A 19,502-nucleotide genomic window follows, 5' to 3' on the forward strand; every position below is an offset into this window, starting at 1 on the left:
ATGCTTTCTTTATATATATATATATATATATATATATATATATATATATATATTTTATTGACTTTTTACAGAGAGAAAAGGAGAGGGATAGAGAGTTAGAAACATCAATGAGAGAGAAACATCAATCAGCTGCCTCCTGCACACTCCCCACTGGGTATGTGCCCGAAATCAAGGTACATGCCCTTGACCAGAATCAAACCTGGGACCCTTGAGTCCACAGGCCGACACTCTATCCACTGAGCCAAACCGGTTAGGGTGATGCCATGCTTTCTTATCTTTGGTGTCAGAAATGGTTAAATGTGTTAACAATGCATTTTAGAATGGATTAAGTACTGTAATTGTACTTTTCCCTGGGGTTACTGTGGGAATTAAAGGAGGCATTGCTCATATAGCTCTTGGTGGAGTACTTGACAAATAGTAAGTTCTCTGTAGAACAATGTTTGCCCAGACCCCTGCCCTGAGTACTGGGCCCTTCATCCTGAGGACCTGGGCCTCGGGGCCCGCTACGGCAGAACACCAGGACTCTGGCTTTGCTGAGCGAGGGGCTCTTCCTTTGGGTCCTTCCATCCTCTTCTTTCCCCAAGCTTCTCCCAGGTCAGGGCTCCAGGGTTGATCAGTGATGCGGGGCCTGGCCTGGGGAGACAGGGACTTTCTGATCATCACTCATTACAGTCAACTCCAGAGGCGTGGGCAAGCAACAGAGTCAGATTCCAGGGGAAAACCAAGTTTGGTCAGTGACTCAGGTATTAAAAGGGGGTCGGGGGAGCTTGCTGGTCTGCTCTCCCTCTGCTTGTGAACACGTGACAGTAAAATCAGCCTTTTTGGAGGGTAGTTGGCCAACTTTATAAAAATAATCAGTAGACATAGATTCATAATAAAAGGTGCCATCTTTGATTTATCTCCCCTAGTTCACTTTAAAAAATTTCATTTACACAACGGGTAGCATTCGCTGCACTTGGTTCTACACCCTGGTGTTGTTTCTCTTGGTCACTGCCATTGTCCTATTTAGCAGGGTATATTCGAAGGCTGTATCAGTGCATAGGAGTGTCTTTATTCTTTCTTGGCTGCGTGACATCACAAATCCCATTGTCTGGATGAACCATAGTTCATTTTCACCAGTCTCCTCTGATGGACATTCAGGTTGTCTTCCTTTTTGTGCGTGTTTGATATAAAATTCAGCGCCGTAATTAAGAAACTGATACAAAGCATTTTGTACTCCTGTGGGCTTGTTAACAGGACACTGTCGCCCGGCTGACTCACCGTTCTCTTTGCTCAGGACCTCTCAGCCAGGTTGGTGGGCATCCAGTCCCAGCAGGCCCAGTTCCTCATCACCTTCAAGACCGTGGAGGAAATCTGGAAGTTCTCCACCTACCTGAGCTTAGGTACGGCAGGGAGCAGGCGGGGGGACGAGCGCCCACGCCACAGAGCCGCCCCGCTGCAGGGCTTGACGAGAAGGAATTGGTTTGGCTCAGAGCATTAAAAGAGGTAGAGCCCTAACATGGATGTTAATTTTGAAATATCACAGAATGCCTGAACTAAACTAAAGCCAATGTTAACTGTTACTCTAAAATGCCGAACACAGCCCTGCTTTGTATTCAGGGAGAGACTTCTTTATTAGACAGCCAGTCAACTGGCAGTAGTTACTGGTCGAGACTAAATTCAAAGTGCTGAGATAGATGTGAACTTGGTGGCTGACAAAAAGGAGCCGGTCTTGAGTGAGATCAGAGTAGCTCCTTAAAGTACTACCCATAATTGTTAGGATTCTGCAATTTGCATGGTTTCTGGTTGGATTTTAACTAAGGAGAGCTTACTGGGCCTGCGTGAGGTGGAGGATCAGAGTGGGGATGTTGAAAAAGTCCTGGCTCTTTTGTGGGCCATGGAGAACCCCCACCCCAGCCACTGTATCTCCAGGGGGACAGGAATGTGAGCCTCAGCTCAGGGGAACTTGAAGGGGGAGCCAGGAACCCCCAGACTCAGCATTGTCATCTTGGAGATTCCTCCGTGGCTACATTAGAAAAAAGTAACGGGGTTTGGTCATCTCACTGTGCATTTATGGAGACCCATAACTGTGTTGAAAATCGTAAATATCACTTAAAATGCCTTATATTTCCTAACAGATGCTGACAAGAATAAATTCATTCTAGAAATTGTTAAGCTACCAATGTATGCTCTTCCAATTCCTGTGAAACAGGGACGAGTTGGGGACCAGAGCCTGGGAGGGACCTTAAGGAGGGGCTCGCTCACACTCCTCTGTGCTCAGCTGGTGGCCGCAGTCATGTTGCTCAGGACCCTTGTGGCCTTGCCTTCCTAGGCTATGTGTCTGCGTGTCTGGAGCATCTTCTCTTCGACCACAAGTACTGGCTCAACTGCGGATTGGTGGAGGACACAGAGGTCCAAGTGTCCGTAGATGATAAACACTTGGAGACAATATTCCTGGCACTCCTGACCCAGGAAGGTGAGCAGGGAGTAGGGGTGGGGTCTTATCTGGATATTTATTTGCAAAGTCCCTGAAATGATCAGGTTACAAAGGAGGCACAAACCATTAAAATGTGGTAATATTTACAAATGAACCCACCTATTATATTATTACCCCAAATATCTCTCTCAGTTTAATGTTGACATCACATGAGAAGTTTTGCTGGCCAGTCTCACTGATTCTCTCATGTTGGAACCACTTGGGAAGTTTTTATTTTATTTTATTACTTTTAAACTAGTGGCCTGGTGCATGGATTCTTGCATATTGAAAGGAAATTTCCCATTGTTTCATTTTGGGTTTTAGCAACATCCCTTTTAGCTTTAGGTGCAATATTATGAAGTTTAAAAACTGCCACTGCCAAGTCACCGCAGCTCGGCAGCTCCTGCATTGAGCGTCTGCCCCCTGGTGGTCAGTGTACATCATATGTACCAGATGTTCGGATAATCACTTTGCCTTTTATATATATATATAGATAATTTTATTGATTTTTAGAGATAGAGAAGAAGGGAGAGGGAGAGAGAAACATCAATGTGAGAGTGAACATCAGTAGGCTGCCTCCTGCACATCCCCTACTGGGGATTGAGCCTGAATTCGGGTTTGTGTCCTAACAAGGAATCTAACCAGTGCACAGGATGATGCCCAACCAACTGAGCCATATGAGTCAGGGCATCTTGGGGAGTTTTTAGAAGATGCCCTTGCCAGGACTCCACCCAGGCTAGTGACATCTCCTGAGTGGGGGCCTGGGCTTTGGTATAGCTTGAAAGTTGCCCACATAATTCCAATGTGCATCCAAGATTGAGAATAACTTTTCTAAACGTATTCTAGAATTTGATTGTAAAATAAAAATTGCAAATCTTGCAAAACCTAAAAGGTTTCGTGAGATCAAAGAAAGGGATGTTGAGGAACTGCTTGAAGCTCTCACCAATCTGTTTGCAAGGAAGGGTCGGATCAAGGCTCCACCTGACCACTCAATAAGGTGAAGTGCCAATTAAACCTTAGCATGAATTACTCAGAACTTTTAGTTTCTATTTTTTAAATTTAAATATTTTTATTGATTTCTAGATATAGAGGAAGGGAGAGGGAGAGAGAGAAATAAATTGATGTTAGAGGGAAGCACGGACTGGCTGTCTCCTGCACACCCCCTATTGGGGATCAAACCAGAAACCTGGGCACATGCCCTGACTGGGAATTAAACCGGCAACCTTTCGGCACATAGGAGGATACCAACCAACCGAGCCACACCGGCCAGGCTTCCAGGCTTTCAGTGTCTGTTTTAAGTGAATTCCTCTTAGTGGCTTTCTTTCTGATACCAGTTTTCTGAGATTACAAGAATCTCCTGCAGTGGCCTCTCCCCCTCTTGACCAACTGTGTGCTTTTCTCCCAGAAAGAGACGTGTCTGGGCCATGGAGAGAGATGCGACATAGTGTGATAACCCCTTTCCGCTTCCTGCGACTCCTCGGAAGGGCTTTTCTCGTTATCTGCAGGCCACTTCTTCTGCAGAGCTACGTGTGCCGTGGCTCAGCCAGCTGAGCAGGAAGGCGAGTGTCTGACACTCGGCGAGGGCGAGCTGATCTCAGTGAAAACAGCTGACGGCGGGTCCGAGTGCGAAGGCATGTCCCTGGTGACCGGTCAGCGAGGCCTGGTGCCGGTGTCAGCCCTGGAACCTCTGCTGCTCCCTTTCCACCAGTGAGTAGCCTCCCGCCTCCTGGGAGAGGGTCCCAGAGCACACCCAGGTCTGTGCGGAACGGAGCGGGCATGCGGGGCTTCCGTGCTGCCAGGGAGGGGACACAATCTAGGTGGCTTTTTCTCTTTTATATTTTGTAATGGTCAAGGTTTGATGGCATCGGAGACAACTGTCAATGTCAGATGGGCATTGTACCTAAAGGGTAATATTCTATCTGGTCTCCAATGTGGTATTTCTCAATGTGGGGAATGGGGACCATTTGTATCATAATCCCTTGGGGATTTTACTACAAATTTAAACCCCCTAGCCCTCCTCAAACTCTCTTGGGGTTGGATCCAGGAACCTGCATTTAGTATAAGCTCCCCTTAAGCACAGGGGGATGCTTTTTACACTAAAATGTGAGAATCCTTACTGGAGGCTACTGTGAACTCAAACATACATTGTTGCAACGGACATTACCCAGGCCGGGGACCCGTGTGCGGCTCTGGCAGAGAACCTGATGGTGAGAATGGAAAGGGATCAGTTGTTAGTTATTTAACTGGCACACTCACTGCAAAGCCGGCAAACATGCCGGCAGGCTGACCCCTCTCCCTCGCACAGTGCCCCGTACAAAGTAAGTGCTCAGTAATGCCTGCCAGCCCCGGGCCAAGTCATAACCATCACACATCATCACGACCATCACTGTTGTTTTAATGGACTGTTTCGCTCTCTGCTCTGATTTTTTGAAATCCATATTTGCAAACCCTGTGTTTCCATTGGCAGATGGTTCCTGAAGAATTATCCGGGAAGCTGTGGCCTTCCCAGAAAGAGGGATTGGACGGGCTCCTATCAGATTGGTACGGCTGAGTTGAAGAGAGTGTTGTCAGGGAGATAATGTTGCCCTAATTTCATCTGCAGGTTTGGAGTCAGTAGATCTGAATTCCTGTCTCGCCCCAGCTGCTGACTGGATTCGGGGAAGCCAGTTACTGTCTGTACATGTGTCTCCTCACCTGTACAGTGAGGGGTCTCCATCCAGGGCTGCAGATGCAGGTGCCTGTAAGAGCAGGCAGAAAGCACATGCGTGAGGGCCTGGATGAAAGATGGTGGGGAATGATAGGGACCTTAGGGATTTAAAGACCTGGGGGAAAACAGGCTGCTTGCTTTCTTTTTTAAAAATTGAATTTATTGGGGTGACATTGTTAATCAAATTAATAGGTTCCAGGTATAGTGTGTTGTGTATTGACCACTCCAAGTCTTCTTCCATCACCATTATCCCCCCTTTACCTTCTACTTCCCCCAACCCCTTTCCCTTTGGCAATCGTGATACCAGTGTCTGTGTCCATGAGTCTTTCTTTTTTATCTTTGCTTAATCCCTTCACCCTTTTCACCCAGCCTCAGCCCCCTCCCCTCTGACAGCTGTCAGTCTGTACCCATAGTTTATTTTGCTCATTAGACTCCACATATAATTAAGATCATATGGTACTTGTCTTTCTCTGACTGGCTTGTTTCACTAAACATAATAATCTCCAGATCCATCTATGTTCCTTGCAGCGCTATTTACAATGGCCAAGATTCGGCAGCAGCCCAAGTGCCTATCGTTAGATGAGTGGATAAAAAAGCTGTGGTACATTTACATAATGGAATACTACTCAGCCATAAAAAAGAAGGAAATCTTACCTTTTGCAGCAGGCTGCCTGATTTCAATCTCTGGTCAAAAAGTTTTTAATTTCCCCTAAAGATTTGTGAAATTAATCTTGAATTTAGGAAGAGTAAGAATGCCTGGCACTGAGTGGGTAACTAGTAACTATTTTTTGCATAAATAAACAAAATACACACACACATATGTACACATACATTTTAGGCAATCTGTATCTGTATGTATGTGTATGTCTATGTGTGTATATGTATGTGTCTAGTGGATAATAAACTTTAATGTTTGCTAGATACCTAGAATATAAATTCCTTTCATCTTCATCCTTAGAGTACTTCCCCCCACCCCCTACCCCCAGCAAAAAGTAAAATTTTGTAAGTTCTAAGCCTGAATGATACTTACAAAAAAAGAAATAGTGGGAATTATGGAACCCAGATATTAAATCTAATCTGCGACGGCCATAAACAAGATTTTTGACTATCTGAGGCCATCTAGCCTTGTAGTTAGTTATGAGCATGGGGCTGTGAGTTCTGTTCTGGGTTCAAATTCTGACTCCACAACTTAAAGCCAGTGTGACCTCGGCCAATTCACAGGCCCTCATTATGCTGAACTGCCTCGTTCATAAGTTTTACCATAAAACCCACAAATGGGTGGAAATTTCTGATCTTGAAGACACTATCAATGGAAACTTGGGCCAAAAATGTCGGGGGGGAAAGCCAGTAGCTTTAGCAGAGCAGCTGAAGGAAATATGGAAACCAAGGCACATGGAAAACCGTGCTGTCAGTCAGAGGAGAATCAGCAGAAAGCAGGGTCACCCGCAGTGGAGGGACCCGGCTTCTCACGCACTGTTCTCGTGCTTCTCTGGGCCCCCCACTTTCTAACCCATACAAAGAGGGTTCCGGTCGTCGCTCTGGGGCTCCTGCGGAGATCTGAGAAAACGGACACAAAAGGTCTTTGCAGATGGACAGTACATGCTCATAAATACGTCATTGCTCGGTCCTCGCTGGGCAATTCATCAAGCTGGGCAATGACCACAGTCTGAAGGGGGGACTTCGAGATCCCTCCCTGTGGTCGGCAAACCACGGCTCGCGAGCCACACGTGGCTCTTTGGCCCCTTGAGTGTGACTCTTCCACAAAATACCACGTGTGGGCGCACACTTACAGTGCGATTGAAACTTCGTGGCCCATGCACAGAAGTCGGTATTTTGTGGAAGAGCCACACTCAAGGTGCCAAAGAGCCGCATGTGGCTCGCGAGCCGTGGTTTGCCGACCACTGCTAAGCCATCGGCAGTTTTCTGTTCGCCAGTGATAGGGGCTGACGGTGGTTGCGGGTTGACTGGGTACCAGTCATTGTGACTCTTCCCAGTATTCGTAAGAGAAGGCATTCTTGCTGCTCCCATTTTACAGCTGGGGAGGCGGGGGGCCACAGGGGCCACAGGAGCTGGGGGGGAAGGAGGAGATCCTACAGTGGCTCTCACCCTGGTCTGTGGAGTCGCGCCGACCATGATGACGTGTTCACACGATGCTGGCACACAGGCTGTGGACAGTATAGTGCAGTGATGGCGAACCTATGACACGCGTGTCAGAGGTGACACGTGAACTCATTTTTTTGGTTGATTTTTCTTTGTTAAATGGCAGTTAAATATATAACATAAATATCAAAAATATAAGTCTTTGTTTTGCTATGGTTGCAAATATCAAAACATTTCTATATGTGACGTGGCACCAGAGTTAAGTTAGGGTTTTTCAAAATGCTGACACGCCGAGCTCAAAAGGTTCGCCATCACTGGTATAGTGAGCTTCGCGGTTTTCCACAAGCGAACTTTACTGAGTTCGGGTACATCCAGATTCTGAGATTATCTTGCCTCAGTGTGTTCAAACATCTTTTCTTTATAAAGTGATGGCGAAAGTGCTTGGCTGTTCCTTTTGTTGAATGTCCTAGTTTGGCAAAATGAAAAGCCAACTGTCCTATGTCATTCCTGTGAATTTCTTTTTTTGCGGGGGAGGGAATTTTACTGATCCTTGAAGTTCTAAAGTATGGGAACCCCTCCCTTCACATTGCATTGAAAGCTAGTGGGAGGCTCGGCTGTTTCTGCCGCACTTAGCTGACCTGTGTGCTGTTTCCCCGCAGGCAGAGGAAAATGTAAGGCCTGGAAGGACTACGAGAGGGAAGAAAAGGACGAACTGAACCTCCGCCAGGGAGAAAGCATCGAGATCGTGGGCTTTGTCATACCTGGGCTTCAGTGGTTCATTGGGAAGTCGGCGTGCTCCGGAGAAGTGGGCTTTGTCCCCACCAGGAACATAGATCCCGACTCTTACTCCCCAACGTGAGTGTGACGGAGAGACCCCTGCTTCACCCTGGAGCTGGGCTGCCTTCCTCAGGAGCCCCCCATCCTGAGCAGGGTTGCAGATGAGCTTCAGTTCCCTGGAAACATGGAGCCAGAGGAGCACACTGACAGGCAGGGTGACACAGGAGTGACAGGAAGGAGGGGGTGACTGATCAGGGAGAGAGTTCAGGTGCTTTCAACAGCTGGTACCTGGGGCTTCCCTCTGTGCAAGGGGAAAGGCCTGCTAAGGGCCCTGAGTGTGCAGTATTGGTCCTTGTATTCGGCCTCGCATCTGATCTAATGTAGGGGCCCCATCAAGAGACGTGTACTCCCAGGGGCCTATAGATTACAGCTTGGTCAGTGGAGAGTCCCTCCCATATAGGTCTGCCTGCTGACAGCTTCATGTGTGACGTTGGTGTTGGGCTGGACTGCGGAGTGCATCTTTTAGTCCTTCCTGCCTTCAGTCCACAGGGCTGGGCTGGGTGCAGCTGGCCAGCCTGCTCCCCCACTGTCTGCCCAGGCTCTCTGGGGCAGCTTCCTGCACAGGGATAGGAAACGGTAGGAAGCCTGGGCCCAGGAAATGAGAGGGAACACAGAGTTGGCTGCTAATAGAGACTGCACACCAGGAAAACATGGCCCATGTCTCAGCTCTGAGCACTCAGACTGGGTCCCCTTCTCTTGTGGGAAAGAGCCCCGGGGAGAGTGGATCCAGGGCAGAACTCTCTCAAAGCCCTGCCTTTTGTGGGAGAGGAGACAGAAGGTCATTTTCCCTGCGCAGAAATGTGGGAACCCAAGGAACTCTAAACCAGACAGATCAGCCACTGAGCTCCTGCAGGGGGTGGAGTGCTGTGGGCGTCTGCAAGGAGGAAAGGGTGGCAAGAGAACTTTCACGGACAAGGTGACATTTGAGTTCAGTTCTGCACGATGTAAGACATCTCAGCAGATGTAAATGGGGAGAGGAGGTGGCAGGTGGGAAAGGGAGGCGATATTGCGGAACGACTCCTGTCCTGGGGGAGGCAGGTTACCAGGAGGGCACTGGTGCCGCCACGGTTTCACGGGCCGTGATGGGGAAGGCTAGAAACGCTGGGCCAGCCTGTCTTTTACCTGGCAGGGAATGGGGAGCCACTGAGAAGGTCCGAGCAAGGTGACGTGATGCGACTGGAACTTCTCTCTAGGAAGCTGACCTTGGCTTTGGGTGAGGCGTGCACGGGCGAGGGAGGACCTGAAGCAGGTGACCAGAAAGAAGGCAGAGGCTGGTGGCCCTAGAGAAGGAGCGGGGGTATAGAGAGGAGAGGGCACTGCTAAGGACCAACTGTGTCCGACCCTTCAAGGTTCTATCTTATTGGTCTGGGTGGAGCCTGGGCAGCTTTGGTTATGAAAGTGCTTCAGGTGGGGCCAGGGTGCAGCCAAGGTGAGACCACTGGGCAAACCACCCTCATTTTACGGTGCGGGAAGTGAAGGCCCAGGAGTGAGAAGGCTGGACTCAGGGCCTTGGGTCTGGAACTCCAGAATCCTGGCATTATATCCAATGAGCGTTTCCAACGAGGTCCGTTACAGAGCAGAGGAAAGTAGAATAGGAGACGGGGGAGCCTGCTGAGAGGGAAGAACCAGCCACAGGGAGGGTGTGTGTGTGATGCTTAACACGATTGAAGGCCTTTGGGATTGGTCACTAGCAGGTCACTGGTCATTGCGAGGTCATTGGTCATGGGAGACAGCGTAGCTTAGCAATCAAGACTTTCAGAGCCAAACCGCTAGAAAGGCATTCAGGGCCATGCGAGCTCGGCCTGTCTCCATGCGCTGACCCGCTGTGACTGTGGGGATGTGGACTTGTCTCTCTACGCCTCAGTTCTGTCATCTGTAAACTGCTTACAGTGATCATGTTTTTTCATAGGATTGGCATGAGTTGAAATGAGTTCATACATGTCAGGTACTTAGGGTGGTACCTGACACTGTGTGTGTGTGTGTGTGTGTGTGTGTGTGGTGAATGTGTTAGCATTTGTTATTGCTGTGACTGTTGTGGGTGGTAACCTTTGAGAGACCGTTATAATAGGAGATTGTGGGCAGATGTCAGATTTGATAAATTATATCTGGACTTCACCTCATACCTTGTCCCAAATGACAATGACACAGTGCCACGAAATTCATGTTTCATAGCTGCTCAGTTGTCGGGGATACACTCTCACCCTGGAGAACATCAGCCCCTGTACCCAGTGGTGGCATGAGACCTTCTCCTTATTTCCACAGTGTCCTCTGTTGTCCTACACCTGTCACCTGTGAGACCCAATGCTGCAGAGACTGCACACGTGGTAGGGAAAGGGAAAGGGAGCAGGAGGTAGGGATGGGTGCAAGGAGGGGAGGAGAGGAGAACTGGCTCATTGCATCCCCACAAGGCACTCTCTGGATTACAGACCTCCCTGAAGCAGCAGTCAGGGAGACCCCACAAACATCCTGGACACAAGCAGCAGCCAGGGGTGGAAGTCCTGGGAACCATTCCTGTGGGCTGTGCTGGTGGTTGGCCACTGGGTGTCACTCTTAGCCCATGTTTGTTTGGTGTCAAGTTTCTGAAGATGGTCCATCATTTGCTGAAGTCTCCATCCTCTTCCTACCTGTTGCCCCCCTGTCTGGTATACTACTCCCTAAAGTGTGTGTGTGTGTGTGTGTGTGTGTGTGTGTGTGTGTGTGTGTATGTATGTATGTATGTGTTAATTAATCAATTTATCAATCAAAGCTGTTTTTTTCGGCGTCAGATTTGCTGTCTCTGACACGTGGGAAAGGGATTGTGCTTGTCCACAGGAGCAGATTTGTGGGTTTCCTCCTTTAGAGCACAGATTTCAATACCAGCTCCCCAGTTCACAGCAACAGCAGCTGGAAGACAAGTTCTTACGACTGGCAGGCATTCCAGTCTGTCTTTGCATTTGGCCAGAGTGGCTTCGGGAATCTCAGAGCTTTTGAGAATGACAGAACTCCACATCCTTCCTTTAAAAAATAATGTGATTTTGTTTTTAAATCGATCTCTGTGTGTTGTTTGTGTGTGTGTGTGTGTATGTGTGTGTGTGTGTGTGTGTGTGTGTGTTTTAAAGAAACCATATCTTTTTATCTAACTGAAGACGCCTTTTCCCTTCCCACTCTCATCCTCTGGTCAGATTCCCACCCCAGAGGCAAACTCTATGTGAAGGTGATATGTGTTTCCAGTCCTTAGTCTGAGACATTTTAAAAATAGGTATTTGTTCATAAGCAAGCATTCTATGGTTCTGTGTAATTAAAAGTTTATATAAATTTTTTTCCCTGTAGCTGGCCTTTTTCTCAAATGACTTTGTAAATTTAGGCTTTATTCCCATTGTAATAGATATAGTTCATTTTAATACTGTTACTTAAAGGAAATTTATATACTTAAATGCCTAAATTTAAAAATAAATTTAAATATTGTCTGGCCAGTGTGGCTCAGTGGTTGAGCGTCAAACCATGAACCAAGAGGTCCTCAGTTCAAATCCTAGTCAGAGCACATGCCTGGGTTGTGGGCTCAATCCCCAGTAAGGGATGTGCAGGAGGCAGACGATTGATGTTTCTCATCGATGGTTCCACCTCTCTATCTCTTGCTCTAAAAAATCAATAAAAACTCCTCTAACCCCCTCCATGCTGGAAACCACTCAGCATTTGCCTACCTTCTTGGACTCTCCAAATACCTGGGCCTCAGGACGTAAGCAGATCAGCCATGAGGCAGTGGATGCTGAGACGGGAGCCCTCAACTTTGGTCTCAGCTTTCCCACTTTCTAGCTGTGTCCTTCTGAACCTTTCTGAATCTTTATCCCCAAATATGGATAAAAGTATCTACATCACAGGGCCGTTAGGAAGGGCAAATGAAATAGTAAATTCAGGAATGCTTTGTAAAATTTAAGAGTTCTACAGAAATTGGGATGGTATAATTCTTTTCATCTCAAATAAGTTTAGTCGTAGGTTTCCATCAGATGCTCTTTTGAGAATGGGCGCTCTCACAGGGAATCGGAGGCCAGGCCAGAGAGACGGGGCATCAGCAAGTGTCGTGGGAAGAACCCTGGGCCAGATGTCAGGACACAGCTTTAGTATCAGTTCTGCCCTAATTAGTGGTGTGGCCTTGAACAGTTCATGTTAGCTGCTGGTTTCCTCATCACTGGCTTTCAGACTGCACTTATCTGAGCCATGGGGACAAAGGGTAGGTGCCTCATAGGGCAGATGTGTATCTTAAATGACATAACAGTGCCTGATTGATAATAAGCAACCCAAAATTATTAGCTGTTATGAACTCTTAGGATTCCAGGTTATTTCTGTTTAAAATTGGATTCTGAGGTTAAAAAAACAACTTTATAAGTATGACATCTTAGCAATTGTTCAGATAGATACTGGATTGAACACTTTCTAAGGCACTTCTAGTTTTCAAATTCTTTGAGTCTAAGACAAATCTCTAGTAAGCAAGTTTGTTTTATAAGACAGGGTGAATATAAAGATCCTTATTATTTATAACTAGTGGCCCGGTGCACAAAATTCGTGCACATTAAAAGGGAATTAATTAGAGGAAATATTTTAATATTGTTATTTGCCCTTTCTCTATAATAGAAGTGTCAGAGATGAAAGAAAATTAGCAAAATGTATATGAAAATGATATATAAATTTATTAATAAATGAACAATAACAGTGTCACGTCCCTGGACAGTGCCGGATGGGGGACGCAGCCTCACGTCCCCCGGCCTCGCTGCATATGCAGCCCCACCCACCCGCACCTTCCACGCACGCAGCCTCCTGCTGATTGGTCGTTACAGCATGAGAGCATCACAACCATTTGCATATTAGCCTTTTATTAGATAAGATTATTTCTTCCAGCCCCCGGTCCTTTTTCTACCCACTTCTACTCTTTAGCATTTTATTTCTCTCTCGATGCTATGTGACACTGTTGTTCTGTGCCACGGAATCTGATGTTGGCAGTTGGGAAAGGTTCCTTCTGACCATAGCCATGCTTTCTTCATTGTCCCTCTAGATCAGTGATGGCGAACCTTTTGAGCTCGGCGTGTCAGCATTTTGAAAAACCCCAACTTCACTCTGGTGCTGTGTCACATATAGAAATTTTTTGATATTTGCAACCATAGTAAAACAAAGACTTATATTTTTGATATTTATGTTATATATTTAAATGCCATTTAACAAAGAAAAATCAACCCAAAAAATGAGTTCGCGTGTCACCTCTGACACACGTGTCATAGGTTCGCCATCACTGCTCTAGATTGTGTCACCTGTCCCTAGCGTTTTCTTGCAGTAGCCTAACAAAGAAACTTCTTTTAATGAAGAACTCCTTTCCAACCCCCACAATTAGGAAAACCAATTCCTGTTTCTGCCATTAAAAATAGGCACCACATGGTCTTGAAGAAAGGGAAGGAGTCGAGAGAAGGGCTTTGTTTTTCTTGGGGGATGGAGTTTTAACAGCTTTCTTCTCAGCCATAAATTAATACACTGTACAACAGTGAGGCACAGTCTGATTTTAGCTGTGGCCCATGGGCGATGGCTTCTCTGTGTCCTTCACGACGTCCTCCCAGAGAGGGAGAAGGAGTCATGCCTGGAACCTCTCACTGATCTGTGTCCATGTCTTTTGTCTCAATACAGGAGCAAGAACTCTGCCTTTTTCAGTGATGAAGAGAGATGCTCTCTGGGAGTCCTGGGAAGTGACGGGAAAGCTGAGAGCACCAGCTTCCTTCACGCGCTTGCTCAGACTGACATAACGTCTGTCTACCGGCTTAGTGAGTGTCTGCTCCTCCAACCCCGGGGAAAGCCCAGGCTCCTCAAGATTAAGAGCGTGTTTCCAACCAGGAATAGAGTATCTTTAAATGCTAATCCCACCCAGGAATTTGGGGCTGTGGTTACTATTCAGTTGATGACTTGGATAGTATTTGATTAGCAGCACTTTCACTTGAGATTTCAGGCAGTTCTGGATTTGGTGGGACTTGTTGCCTAGAAACAGTGAGACATGTTGACATCAACTCAATTATCACTTGGGAGGTCAGCCATATTGAGCCTTCCATTCTAATCCTGGAGAAGAAAAACTCCAGGCAGCCCATTGCCTCTTATCTAAAGACCAGGACGCAGAGCTGTGCCTTGTGAGTGTGCCGGCTGCCCCTGGCACCAAGTTGTGGCTGCGGTCCCTCCTTTTAGGGCAGAAGCAAGTCGAGGTCCCCAGTGATAAAGGTGGGGGCATAGAATGTTACAATTGGAAGGACCCTAAAAACATGACTTTTCTTCCAGTTTCACAAATTGAGAAACTGAGGCCCAAATGAATTAGTGCCTGAGCCAGGAAAAGAACTGCCTTCACCCATTTTTCTAGTCAACACAATCCCTACCTTCACACTGACCCTGACACAAATGACATTGGACTGTTGGGTGCATTAGACTTGGGTGGGTGAGGGGTCTCGGTGCCTAGCACAGTTTTCAGCAGTGTCAGGGTGATTGACAGGGTGAATGAATGACACGCCTTTGGAGAGGGCCTGTTGCTCTGTGTCAGGAAGTCCATTCTCCCATGGACAGTGGTTTGAGGAAGGATTCTTGTTTCTCCCATCTCTTCAGCGATGGTGAGGTTGTATCCACTCCCGTGTGGCAAGATTAGTTGGGGCATGTTTCATGGGTACAGCCAGAGATTCTGCAGGAGGGACCCTCAGGTCAGTCCCCGGAGCAGAGGTGGGAGCTGGAATCTTTCTCTAGCACAGGGAGGAGCACTTGGCTCTACAGCAGCTCCAGCCCTGCCGTCACACTGTCCACCAGGCTGTCAGGAATCTGAAACTGTGGGTGCTTCCTGGTAGGTGGGGGCTGAGATCTGAAAAATTAAGGACTATTTGAGGTGTGTCATGGGGCAGGGTGGCCACAGACTTGGAGCTAAGGTATCCGCCAACCATGGATCCTGTGGTTGGGAGAGATCCAGGAGCAGGTTCCAGGCAGCCCATTGCCTCTTATCTAAAGACCAGGAGTGCAGCTCAGCTGGACGCAGAGCTGTGCCTTGTGAGTGTGCCGGCTGCCCCTGGCACCAAGGCAGCCAGCAGAGGGAACATCCTCTTGGTAACTTCCACTCCCCGAGGCCTATGCCCAGGGAAGAAGTGCCTCCTGCAATTCTTCCTCTAGAGGAGCACCTTTTGGAGGCTCGGGCGCTGTTTGTGCTCTCCATGGTCCTGGCCTGGAGAGAAATGGCTGTGTCCTCCAAGTCAGTGAGGACCAGGCGCGTGAACACCTAGCTCTCCTGTGTTTGCCTATGGGGCCTCCTCCCCCTCGGGGGTTGCAGATCTCAAGTATCTTCAATGACACTCGCAGAGAAAGCCATCCCTGGAGAATAGGAGTCTGAGGCTTGACTTGGTGAGGGGCCTGACGTCCTCAAGTTCACTGGGGCTGCTGCTCCCCTGCCAAGAAAGAGGCAGAATCTTCCTCGAGCAGCCCCTGTCTGCGGAGCGCGTCTGGCCTTTGCCTCCACAGCTCCCTAGCGGCTGCTCTAGTCAAGAGGGTTCGCTTCTTTGCTGCCAAACTCACAAGGTCGCCTTGCTTCTCACCTAGTCTTGTTTCACTTTTGTGACATTAAGTGGTGGCACCATAAGGCACCCTCTTCTCCATGTCTACTTTCCTCTCTGTGCCTTCTCAGTCTCCTTCTGCCAACTTTTCTCCTGCCAGATCTATTGAATTCTCAGTCTAGAGCTCTTCCATGTACTGCAAACCCAAAGTGTCTAAAACAGGGCCGAAGACTGTCCTTTCATCTACATCACCCTTCTTCCCCGACCCCAAGACCACCACCCTCCAATGCACCTTGGCTTTCTTTTCTTCATTAGTTACATTTGGTCACTGCGTCCAGTCAAAGCACACCGTACACACTAAATCAGTGTCTGTTGAGTGGCCGGCTGATGAATGAAAGAGGAAGGAAGAAGGAGGGCTCTGGGACACACGGGAACAGGAGGCAATGCCATGTGCCGCAAAGTGAGCTGCACTTGGGGGTCTGTTCATGGCTCTGTCGTAAAACTGCTGAGAGATTTGGGGCTTCAGAGTTCATTATCCCCAACCCGCCACACCTCTGGGCATAGAGCTGATGTTTTCAGCTTTTCTTCTTTGCCTCTGGGTCTCATTTCCAACTCAGTTCCCAGCTGTAAAGCGAGTGGGTTAAGTAAGATAATATTTAGGTTTTAGCCACTCTAAACTGACGATGGAGGAGAGAATTCTGCCCAGTTCCTTAAAGATGCTGATGGTCTGAAGCACAAATACAAAGTCCCCAGACTGGTCTGGGGTGCACCTGTAGGCACAGGCGTGGTGGCCCACAAGGACCTAACCCTGGTCTGTCCTTCATCTCTATCTAGGTGGGTTCGAGTCCATCCAGAATCTTCCAAATGATCTGAGCGGTGAGTAGAGATCATGCTGACCCTGACTGCCAGTCCCTCGGGACAGCGCCCTGTCTGCTTGCTAAGCACCAACCACTGTAGTTGCAGGGGCTTAGGGTTGCTCAACTCTGCTGTCCCTTACAGCGTCCCAGCCTGACGGCTTCCAGGATGCCCGGCCTGGGGGTGCCAGGGAGGAGCAACAGGCCTCGGGCTCCGGACGGTCCAGCAGCTCCGAGGACTGCAGCCTGGAGGAGCTCCTCTCCGCTGCCTCGGACAGCTATCACCTGCCGGAGCCAGACGACCTGGATGACCCGGAGCTGCTCATGGACCTGAACTCCGGTCAGGAGGAGGAGGAGGCCGAGACCTTCGCCCCCATCTTGGCTTTCCTGGATCACCAGGGTTACGCTGACCACTTGAAGAGCCTCTATGATTTCTCCTTCTCTTTCCTCACATCTTCCTTTTATAGCTTCTCCGAGGAGGACGAGCTGGTGGTCTACCTGGAGGCCTCCAGGAAGTGGGCCAAACGGAGCTGCATGACCTGGGCCCATGCCCGGCTCTGCTTCCTCCTGGGCCGGCTGAGCGTCAGGAAGGTCAAGCTCTCCCAGGCCAGGGTGTACTTCGAGGAGGCCATCCGCATTCTCAACGGGGCGTTTGAGGACCTGTCCTTGGTGGCTGCTCTGTACATCAACGTGGCTGCCATCTACCTGCGGCAGAGGCTAAGGCACAAAGGCTCGGCCCTGCTGGAAAAGGCAGGGGCCTTACTGGCCTGCCTGCCCAACCGGGAGTCCAGTGCCAAGAACGAGCTCGATGTGGTGGCCTACGTGCTGCGCCAGGGCATTGCATCGGGCAGCTGCCCCCTGGAGGCCCGGGCCTGCTTCCTGGCCATCCGATTGCTCCTAAGCCTCGGCCGGCATGAGGAGGTCCTGCCCTTCGCGGAACGGCTGCAGCTTCTCTCTGGACACCCTCCCGCCTCGGATGCGGTGGCCACCATCCTGAGTTTTCTGTATGATAAGAAATACCTTCCGCACCTTGCAGTGGCCTCTGTCCGGCAACGTGGTCCCCAGAGTGCCCAAGGGATGTCCCTTCCGGTTTGGCAAGTCCACCTGGCCCTCCAGAATGCTACCAAGCTCCTCCGCGTTCCCTCCACAAGCTGGAATGAAGTTTCCCCCCTGGCCTGTCCGGCGCTCAGGCAGGCGCTGGCCGCCTGTGAGGAGCAGGCAGATCGGCGCACCCAGAGGGCCCTGTGTCTCATCCTGTCCAGAGTGTACCTCCAACACAGGTCTCCTGACGGTGCCATCTACTACCTGAGCCAAGCCTTGGTGCTAGGGCAGCTGCTGGGGGAGCAGGAAGCCTTCGAGTCTGCCCTCTGCCTGGCATGGGCCTATCTCTTAGCCAGCCAGGCGAAGAAGGCTTTGGACATCCTCTACCCACTCCTACACTCCCTGAAGGAGACAGAGAATGCTATCCAAAAGGGGGTAGTCCAGAACCTTCTGGGACTTGCACTTCAAGGTGAAGGCCGGCTGAACAGGGCAGCCAAGAGCTATCTCCGGGCCTTGAACGGGGCCCAGGAGGTGGGGCATGTGCGTAACCAGGCAGTGACTGTGGCTAATCTTGGCCATCTCTCCCTTAAATCTTGGGCCCAGCAGCCAGCCAGAGACTATTTCCTGCAGGCCGTCCGACTCTATTGTCAACTCCAGGCCAGTGTGGAGACAGACATGGAATTAGTACAGGTGCTTCTCTGGTTGGCCCAAGTCCTGGTGTGTGGATGCCAGCTGGCCAGTGGGCGCCTTTGTTATGAAATGGCCTTGCTGTTGGGCTTAAGGCATCGGCACCTAAAGAGTGAGTATGTCCCCTGCTGCTGGGCAGCTTGAGAGCAAAGTGTTAGAGCACGTTTTGCCCTCTTCCTGTCTCAGGTCATCTCATTCATGTCCCTGCTTTATGTTCAGGTCAGCTTCAGGTCACCAAATCCCTCTGCCATTTCTACAGCTCTGTGTCCCCAAACCCCGAGGCATGCATCACCTACCACGAGCACTGGCTGGCCCTGGCTCAGCGACTCAGGGACCGGGAGATGGAGGGGCAGCTGCTGGAGTCCCTCGGGCAGCTGTATCGGAACCTAAACACGGCCAGGTGAGTCTGGGCTTAGGGGAAAAGTCCTAGAAACATCCTTTTTCCTTAAGGAGAAACACTATTCTCTCCTGCAGGATGTCAAGTCCAATGCCCATGGTATGTTATAACATCAAGGAAAAGAGCCTGGGCTTTGCAGCTTCAGTGCAAGCCCAGTGTCATCATCACTTACTAGCTCTGTGGCTTTGGACCAGTTATTTAATTTTTCCAAGTTTCAGCTTCCTCCTCAGTTGAAGAAGGACAGTGATGGCCTCCATGCTATAGTATTTTTGTGAGGAATAAGTGAGTTAATGCACATGGACCACTTGGAACAGTGCTTGACATATAGAAAGGGCTCGGGAATGTTGCCTCTGTTACAGTTACTTGTGTTTCCATAACAACCCATCACTTACCCATGGCTGAGGATGCCTAATGAGGAGAGGTGGCTGTTAGGAACCCAGGTCTCCCTCACCTGAAACAGCTGGTACTAGAGAAAGGACACAAAGTAAATACATTCCCTGAAAGTAAATACATTACCTTTTTCAAAGTAAAGAAAGTTGTTTGGGCCCTTACCTTTAAAATTAAACTGGAAATTATAAAATTAAGTTTATTTTCACTTTTTAGTTCAAAATACTTGGGCTATAACTACAACTATACACTAAGTCTTGGAATAAACAACAAAAGAAGTATTGACTGTAGCTTAATTGTATTGACAAAATTGTGTAATAGTACAATGAAACATCCTTTGTTTTGTGTGTTTTTTTCAGCAATCTCTTAAAAAGCTTTATTTTTGCAAAAATATACCCAAACTATTTTACCCAAAGGCTTCTTTTAACCCTTTGGTATTTACAGTATTCTCAAGGCATCCACCCCTCCTGCTGGTTTTCTCTCGCCTGTCTCCTCGCTGGTCTAATCTACT

The 19,502-nt window shown here is 48.8% G+C and overlaps 1 protein-coding gene across 3 annotated transcripts in view; it reads left to right on the forward strand.

The window, feature by feature from the left end:
- Nucleotides 1-19,502, forward strand: part of SH3TC2 (SH3 domain and tetratricopeptide repeats 2) — a 51,752-nt gene that overhangs the window by 15,083 nt on the left and 17,167 nt on the right. For all 3 annotated transcript variants that reach the window (XM_070417116.1, XM_070417113.1, XM_070417115.1), the window contains exons 4-12: nucleotides 1,277-1,382; nucleotides 2,312-2,455; nucleotides 3,961-4,162; nucleotides 4,923-4,996; nucleotides 7,922-8,117; nucleotides 13,746-13,879; nucleotides 16,460-16,501; nucleotides 16,625-18,319; nucleotides 18,427-18,607. In XM_070417116.1, the coding sequence (XP_070273217.1) occupies nucleotides 1,277-1,382; nucleotides 2,312-2,455; nucleotides 3,961-4,162; nucleotides 4,923-4,996; nucleotides 7,922-8,117; nucleotides 13,746-13,879; nucleotides 16,460-16,501; nucleotides 16,625-18,319; nucleotides 18,427-18,607 (2,774 nt within the window). The remainder of the gene's footprint in view (nucleotides 1-1,276; nucleotides 1,383-2,311; nucleotides 2,456-3,960; nucleotides 4,163-4,922; nucleotides 4,997-7,921; nucleotides 8,118-13,745; nucleotides 13,880-16,459; nucleotides 16,502-16,624; nucleotides 18,320-18,426; nucleotides 18,608-19,502) is intronic.

Source organism: Myotis yumanensis, unplaced genomic scaffold (assembly GCF_028538775.1).
Source record: "Myotis yumanensis isolate MYYU_CA2020_CCGP unplaced genomic scaffold, mMyoYum1.0.hap1 SCAF_5, whole genome shotgun sequence".
In the NCBI taxonomy this organism is placed as follows: Eukaryota; Metazoa; Chordata; class Mammalia; order Chiroptera; family Vespertilionidae; genus Myotis; species Myotis yumanensis.